Consider the following 8,103-nt stretch of genomic DNA (forward strand, 5'->3'; position numbering starts at 1 on the left):
GCGTAGGGATACACTAAAAAAGGAGGCATTGATTATAAAAAGACCTTTTCACCGGTCTCAAAGAAAGACTCATTAAGAATTGTTTTGGCTTTGGTAGCTCATTATGATTTAGAGTTACATCAAATGGATGTGAAAACTGCCTTTCTTAAGGAGACTTCAAGGAGGATATTTATATGGACCAACCAGAGGGTTTCGAAATTAAAGAAAAAGATCAGATGGTGTGTAAACTAAAGAAGTCAATATATGGACTCAAACAAGCCTCACGACAATGGTATATAAAGTTTAATGATACCATAACATCTTTTAGGTTTAAGGAAATTACCGTTGATCGGTGCATATACCAAAAGATTAGTGGGAGTAAGTTTATATTTTTAGTCCTGTATGTTGATGACATTTTACTTGCTGCAAATGATTTAGGCATAGTGCGTGAGACGAAAGACTCTATGAACTTTGAAATGAAAGATATGGGTGAGGCATCCTATGTGATAGGGATAGAAATATTTCGTGATAGATCACAATGATTATTGGGACTGTCTCAAAAAGGTTATATCGAAAGAGTTCTAGAGAGATTTAACATGAACAATTGTTCAGCAGGAATAGTTCCTATTCAAAAAGGGGACAAATTTAATCTCATGCAATACCTAAAGAATGATGTAGAACGAAAAGAAATGGAAACAATTCCTTACTCTTCTATTGTTGGAAGTTTGATGTATGTTCAAACTTGCACAAGACCGGCTATTAGTTTTGCGGTCGGAATGCTAAGAATATATCAAAGTAACCCTGGAATTGTTCACTGGAAAGCTGCAAAGAAAGTCTTAAGGTACCTGAAGGGAACGAATGATTACATGCTCATGTATAGGAGATCCAATCACTTAGAAGTTATTGGATACTCGAATTCAGATTTTGTTGGATGCGTTGATACTAGAAAGTCCACATTTGGTTACTTGTTCCTATTAGCTGAAGGAGCAATATTGTGAAAGAGTGCTAAGCAATTTGTCATTGATACATCCACAATGGAAGCAGAATTTGTGGCATGTTATGAAGCCACAATTCATGCATTATGGCTACGGAACTTCATTTCAGGACTTGGGGTTGTCGACACCATTACCAAGCCGCTGAAAATTTATTGTGATAATACTGCAACAGTATTCTTCTCCAAGAACGATAAGTACTCCAAAGGTGCCAAACATATGGAATTAAAGTACTTTACTGTCAAGGAAGAAGTTCAGAAACAAAGAGTGTTACTTGAGAATATTAGAACTGATCTCATGATTGCAGATCCATTAACAAAAGGCTTACAACCAAAGACATTTAAAGAACATGTTCAAAGAATGGGTCTTGGTTGTACTTGTGATTTGATACATTTATGATGTTTTTACACTTTGAGCTCAAATTATGTGTTTATGATATACATTAATGAATTTCTTGTTTCTCATAATGGTGTATACATTATTGTTTTGAGAAATTACAAGATAAGTCTCTATGAGACATTATTGTGGACCATAATGTTATATGTTTTATAGTTTATGAACCTAATATGATGAGTTGCTAATGTAGTAGTATATGGAAGGAAGTATGTAGCTTAAAATTTATGTACAACCGCCATAACTCGCATTAGTAGTTTGTTATATTGTGGTATGCATGATGAACATTATAGAAGAGATTTATTGTATGCGCACATAATGTTTATGAAATATTGATGTTATATATGGTCATTGGGCCAAGTGGGAGAATGTAAGAATTGTTATTTTTATTATTAATTATTTCTTACTTATGGCCCAAGTTTACTTGTAACCCAAGTAATACCATAAATAATATTTAATTAAGAATAAATCTCATCCGTACATTGGTTACTTGATGGAAATACCAGATTAAGTCATAACCTCTATAAGTTGGTCCTCCCTCCACCCATTAGGGTTACCACATATTCTCTACATTAATTCCATCGCTGACGATTGTGGTAACATAAAGTTTGGGCAAGGAGGTAGAAACCAATTTACGACTAACGCTTCCGCTTCTGTTTGTGATGATGTCTTCCGCATCAGGTATGTGCCTCTAACATTCTCTATGTAAGATTATCATGTTCAAGATCCTGAAAGTATTTAATCTTACATATCTAAACTACCGAAATTCAAGGATCTAAATTCAACAAGGAAAACAATATTATGGTTAGATGGTTCAACATTGTCAAAAATAAAAATGTTGATCCATTTTCATTATGAAGACAGTTCAATACCAAGAATAAAACGTTACTACTTTTTATTGGTTTTTATGTTTGATATGGGATTATCAAATAATAAATCTACTTATTTTACATGTATAAGAATCATCTATGTAAATGTGAAATGTAGATCGTTTCAAAGAGAATTTTATCAGGTCAATTCTATATGCACTTATAAAATTATGTTGTATTCATGACTCATGAAATAAATAAGATAATGAAAATCAAAGATGATTAAATGGCTGATTATGCGACTTATGATTTTCTAGGTATACATCAAAGGTCAATGGTTCAAAAGAAATCAAATTAACTAATTGTCTGAGCATATGCGAGTATGTTCGATCACTATAAAAGTTTAAAGAGAAATATGGTATTTAGATGCAATTATTTTTTTATTTATGAATAACATAAAAAAGATGCATGCATTTATTATAAAGTTATTCCTCGTTCATGTATAGAATTTTTGAGTATTTGTTTAGCTAAAGAAGTGAATTGGGAACTGGAGGAAAATAATTTTGAACAAAGTTTCTTTGTCCTTCGTTAGATAGGAAGAGGAAACTTTTATGCTTATTTAAATATATAAAAACTTCTTCTAACTCTTAAAGAATTGAGAAGAGAGTCTCCCTTCATGTCAACATTGTCACTCAACTCGACTTCAACTTTGAATTTGATTTGATCAAATAATTCGATTAATTGACTAATATTTAAATCATTTATTTTTAATGATAATTGTTTTGGGGCTTATCATTGGTCAAATATCGTTAGCATATTAAACGAGTGTCATTTGCAAAATGTCGAACTTATGAATAAACAAAATGTAATTTTTATTTCTTTCATCATTTTTCTTCGCTGGAATACTCTTGTCTTTTCCTAGACAAAAATGAAATTTATTACTTTCTTCTAACATTAGTCTAATTTAGAATATCAAAATATAGTTAGTATGAGTAATTAAATAACAAAAATTCTTAAAAAATAATTTCTTAAAGAAAGTGTCAAGTCAGACTGTAATGGAATAATAAAATGAAATGGAAGGAGTAAGAAGTAAAAATAAAAATAGTTTTAAATTAATATGGTGTTTGATTTTGATATTCAGTAACCTTATATATATATATATATAAAAGTTATGAGTGAATCCATATACTAGTAATACATGAATAACCAAACCTTGCATAAAATAATATATAAATTTTTCATAACTAATTTATGTATTATTAATATTTGTGTTACTTTAACCAGCTATAAATGTTTATAGTATCATAAAAACGTTAAGTATAAACAAACAGGGGATGTAGCTCAGATGGTAGAGCGCTCGCTTAGCATGCGAGAGGTACGGGGATCGATACCCCGCATCTCCACCTTTTTTTACAACAATGTTAAAAAAACAGTGGATTACAAATTTACAATGTAAGAGAAAAACATTTAAAAAAAATTGTAATATATACAATAATAATAGAACAAACTAACAATGTTAAAAAAACAGTGGATTACAAATTTACAATATAAGAGAAAAACATTTAAAAAAAATTGTAATATATACAATAATAATAGAACAAACTAAAAAAACAGTGGATTACAAATTTACAATATAAGAGAAAAACATTTTAAAAAAATTGTAATATATACAATAATAATAGAACAAACGAACAATGTTAAAAAAACAGTGGATTGCAAATTTACAATATAAGAGAAAAACATTTTTAAAAAATTGAAAAGAGGTCAAAAATATCTTTATGAAAAATAGCTCACAAATGCCATTCCTCCGTCTATCGGTCTAAAAGAGTAAAAAGTACCTCTAAGCTATATTTTTTTAACTTCTTAATAGCCCTCAACCTAACACCTTAAACTATAATCATTTTGTTATTATAGTTATAATCGAAAACTATTCATGTTCAATTACATTAACTAATTTCAATCTCTCTCCCCAACTTTAATGTAATTTCATCCTTGCCCTACCCAATTCACCAAAATATTGAGCCCCACAATTAGTAGCTTCATGGTCCATACCTATCTAAACTCTTATTTAGTCATATTAACATTATATTTCGTGTCAGAGTTATAATTTTTATTATGGAGTTCAAAATATGAAGAAGTAAATACACAAAAAAAAAAGAAAAAAAGTTCAACTTCTACTATATATAAACAGTGTAATTTTCTGCTGAAGAGAATTTGAATGAACCTCTCGACCCTTACTAGCTATTGCATGATTACCGGTAAAGAGTCAGAGCTCAAACAAGTTAATTAATCATACATATTAGTATTTCATGATAGAGAGAGAAGCATGTCACATTTATATAATAATAACAGAACTACACATTATTAAAAAAAAAAAAAGTTCAAAGTCAAATTTGAGTTTTTTTTTTCTTTGATTAACTCCCAAGTTTCTTCACATTTGATTGCTTATGCAGATGTGCATAGCTTTGTAGTTACATACTAAATAATTATAATTCCCTTTTCCTTAAGTACACTCTAATCCTACTAACTTCATAGTTAAATTTCCTAAACTGCTTTCCTAAATCTACTTCACAAGCAAAGGAGAGTAGATGTTATGCTTGGAGAAAGCAAAATAGTATTGGCTTAATTGGGGATAACCGCGAAAATCCTCTGTTCTTATAAATCCTTCATATCCCATCACCAATTTGCCATCAAATATCGACATGTTGAATGTCACAACAACTAAGGGTGTATGAATATCAGTTCGTCTTCTTTGCATTCTCTTATCGCGACATCCATCACATTTCTTGATGTAGATGGTAATACATCACAGCATTGTCTTCTTGGTGATAGCAACTGCATATATAATATGTCATTGATTAGACCAAATGTTTCACAAAGTAAACACAGAATGGTACTCAACAGTACAGTTAAACATTTCTATAACAGTATTGTTTGTCCTCACATAACATAATATGNTTCCCATCAAATATGGACATGTTGAATGTCACAACAACTAAGGGTGTATGAATATCAGTTCGTCTTCTTTGCATTCTCTTATCGCGACATCCATCACATTTCTTGATGTAGATGGTAATACATCACAGCATTGTCTTCTTGGTGATAGCAACTGCATATATAATATGTCATTGTTTCACAAAGTAAACACAGAATGATACTCAACAGTACAGTCAAACATTTCTATAACAGTATTGTTTGTCCTCATATAACAAAATATGTCATTGATTAGACCAAATGTTTCACAAAGTAAACACAGAATGATACTCAGTAGTACAGTCAAACCTTTCTATAACAATATCGTTTGTCCTCATATAACATAATATGTCATTGATTAGACCAAATGTTTTAGAAAGTAAACACAGAATGATACTCAGTAGTACAGTCAAACCTTTCTATAACAATATCGTTTGCCCTCATATAACATAATATGTCATTGATTAGATCAAATGTTTCAGAAAGTAAACACAGAATGATACTCAGTAGTATAGTCAAACTTTTCTATAACAGTATCATTTGTCCTCATATAACATAACATGTAAGATTAATTTCTACAGAAAACACGGTTGTTATAGTGAAATGTTGTTATAGAGAGGAACATTACCCGTTTTCTGTCGATTTCTAGCTTTTGTGAAACAACTCTGATTTCTTCTAGTCTTCTAGGTGACACCATTGTGATAGTACAATTCTCAGGGGTTTTTTTCCTGTAAATAGTCTTGATTTGTCCATTAATTCCAGTAGACACATTATGTAGAAAATAAACAAGCTGTCTTTTGCAAGGATCAGGTTCATATGGCCTTGTATCAAAGTCATAATGTCTAGCTAAATCACTCGTTTGCCACGGAAAATAACTCTCCTGTATACGTAGAGCATCGGGCAAGAAGATGTTATAGCTGAAAACTTGAACAGAGTATCCCCACGATACAGAAACTGTCCAAGTATACCAACGATCGTAGCATACTGTTTGCTGCAAAATACGATGAGGATCGTACTTTGCAGCATTGTATAAATGCTCCAGAGATTTCATTTTCGTCATGTTTGGAAATATAGGATCATTCATCTCCAAATGATGCAGAGATACCAAAGGTCTCAGTGTATGTGCAGCCAATACTCCAAACATATTTCCTCTTACATCCAACTGGTATTACAAATTCCAGAAAAAAAAAAAAATTTGTGTCACTTACCTATTAGAATAAAATACCTTTTGAAATTCGTATCGTAACATTTATGTGACTATAAAAACATGTCATCAATTATAAAACACAAAACTTATAGTACTTCAATTGTTTCCAAATAGCAAATTTTAACACTTTCTGAAACTAACTATAAGTGCTCATTTTATGGAACGGCATAATACATAAATGTGCCCTTTAGCTGGCGTATGTGTCCTTCAACTTTGAATGTGCATAAGTAGACACTTAAACTTGTATAAAGTTGAACAAGTAGACACACATGTCCTACGTGACATAATACACATAGGAGGCCATGTAGGATGTCACGTAGGACGTGCATGTCTACTTGTTCAATTATGTACAAATTTAAGAGTACTCTACTTATGCACACTCAAAGTTAGATGACATAAATATCAATTTAAGTCAAGTTAAAGGGAACCACATTTTTATGTATTATGCTAAATGGAACAGAGGAAGTAATTAATCATACCCAACTCTAATATGGTGACATAGAAATAGTGTAAGTAACATGTTCTAACGGAGTTAAATTAGACTCAATATAAACAACTATAACAACATGTTTAGTCAAACTTTCGAGAGAAAAAGTTACGAAAGAAAAAAAAGGTACCTGATGAAAACCGGGTTCATGGGTTAACCCAACACCAAGCTCAGCCAAACATGAATAAATCCTAGCATCACTACCAAAAAGGTGAGGGTACCTTTCGATACACGCATCAAACACTGTGCCAAGAACTTTAGCTAACGGAGAACTTATAGCAATTCCAGCACCACCAAACGCCATTTCATACGAAAAAGCTTTATTCATCAAAAAATGTTCCGAATTCGATCCAATATAATACCATAGTCCATGATCATATTTCGATAACGTCTTCAACAAATTCTCCGTAAAAAAAACCGTATCATCATCTCCAAAAACATACCACCTAACATTCGAATGGTTCAATGCAACCGTTTCGGTTACAACACGAGCCACACGTATCGCGGAGGGTGTCCCTCCGCGAAACGTGTACTTAAATCGTGACGTGTCACCTGATATACAAATCGGAGGTAATGAAGAATCGTTAGCGTTGTTCGTATAATTAGGTGGCATTTTTTCAAGAAATACACATCCTCTCATATTTCGTCCTGGTTTCCACCACATCTTCACTAATTCTTTCCTAGCGGACCATGCGTTCTCGTTGGACGCAATTCCGAATACAATATGTTCAAGATTTGTATCTGATGATAATGATAACGATGATGACGACGAATCATTTTGGAGTGTAACTGATGTGTGGAGTGATTTTGTGTTAGGAATTGAAAAGTTGAAACACATGAGATAGATTATAAGTATGAAAGAAATGATCATGATGATATTTTTGACACCATTGGAACATTGATTTTTGTTGTTAGATACTTTAGATGAGTACATTTTTTATTTATTTTTTTGGTTTTTTGGAGGAAGAAAGTGAGAAGTTTTGGATTGGATTTAGTTAGTATTATTGGTGAAGTGAAGAGAGGGAGGCAGAGCCACTCTTAAGACCCGTAAACAACGCCCAAAGTAGAGTATGAAAATTTGACTTTTTTTTTTTTTTGGTTTTTTTCAAAATTAGTTTTATGTCCCACGTGTTATAGACTATAATACAAGGAATATGTATGCACTAAAAACAAAACAAAAATATAAAAATAAAAGAATTATATGATGACAGCTTAGGAATATGGTGAAAAGATTAATATTTCTCCATTTTAATATTAGAGATT

The 8,103-nt window shown here is 31.5% G+C and overlaps 2 protein-coding genes and 1 non-coding gene across 4 annotated transcripts; 2 read left to right on the forward strand and 1 right to left on the reverse strand.

Annotated features, from left to right (window-relative positions):
• Nucleotides 1–668: 668 nt before the first annotated feature.
• LOC125868417 (secreted RxLR effector protein 161-like) lies at nucleotides 669–977 on the forward strand. The gene has a single exon (XM_049549074.1). The coding sequence runs from the start codon at nucleotides 669–671 to the stop codon at nucleotides 975–977; it is 309 nt and encodes a 102-aa protein (XP_049405031.1).
• Nucleotides 978–3,503: 2,526 nt separating this feature from the next.
• Nucleotides 3,504–3,576, forward strand: TRNAA-AGC (transfer RNA alanine (anticodon AGC)). The gene has a single exon. It is a non-coding gene; the product is annotated as a tRNA-Ala (tRNA).
• A 998-nt stretch (nucleotides 3,577–4,574) lies between these two features.
• LOC125867696 (uncharacterized) lies at nucleotides 4,575–7,784 on the reverse strand. 2 transcript variants are annotated; one of them, XM_049548261.1, is made up of 3 exons: nucleotides 6,971–7,784; nucleotides 5,775–6,308; nucleotides 4,575–5,008 (listed from the first exon to the last, which is right to left on the reverse strand). In XM_049548261.1, exons 1-3 carry the CDS (start codon nucleotides 7,772–7,774, stop codon nucleotides 4,895–4,897), a joined length of 1,452 nt encoding a protein of 483 aa, XP_049404218.1. In that variant the 5' UTR covers nucleotides 7,775–7,784; the 3' UTR covers nucleotides 4,575–4,894. The 2 variants fall into 2 exon arrangements, with proteins under 2 accessions (XP_049404218.1, XP_049404219.1); XM_049548262.1 differs by lacking the exon at nucleotides 4,575–5,008 and adding an exon at nucleotides 5,152–5,282.
• Between the last annotated feature and the right edge of the window lie 319 nt (nucleotides 7,785–8,103).

Source organism: Solanum stenotomum, chromosome 6 (genome assembly GCF_019186545.1).
Source record: "Solanum stenotomum isolate F172 chromosome 6, ASM1918654v1, whole genome shotgun sequence".
NCBI lineage: Eukaryota > Viridiplantae > Streptophyta > Magnoliopsida > Solanales > Solanaceae > Solanum > Solanum stenotomum.

Bases quoted from the DNA above. Each gene is read 5' to 3' on its own strand.
- LOC125868417 (XM_049549074.1), top strand. From the start codon at position 669: ATGGAAACAATTCCTTACTCTTCTATTGTTGGAAGTTTGATGTATGTT.
- LOC125867696 (XM_049548261.1), bottom strand. From the start codon at position 7,774: ATGTACTCATCTAAAGTATCTAACAACAAAAATCAATGTTCCAATGGT. The intron at 6,309-6,970 runs GTACCTTTTTTT...TTGTAATACCAG, and splicing joins ATGAACCCGGTTTTCATCAG to TTGGATGTAAGAGGAAATAT. The intron at 5,009-5,774 runs GTAATGTTCCTC...TTATATATGCAG, and splicing joins TAGAAATCGACAGAAAACGG to TTGCTATCACCAAGAAGACA.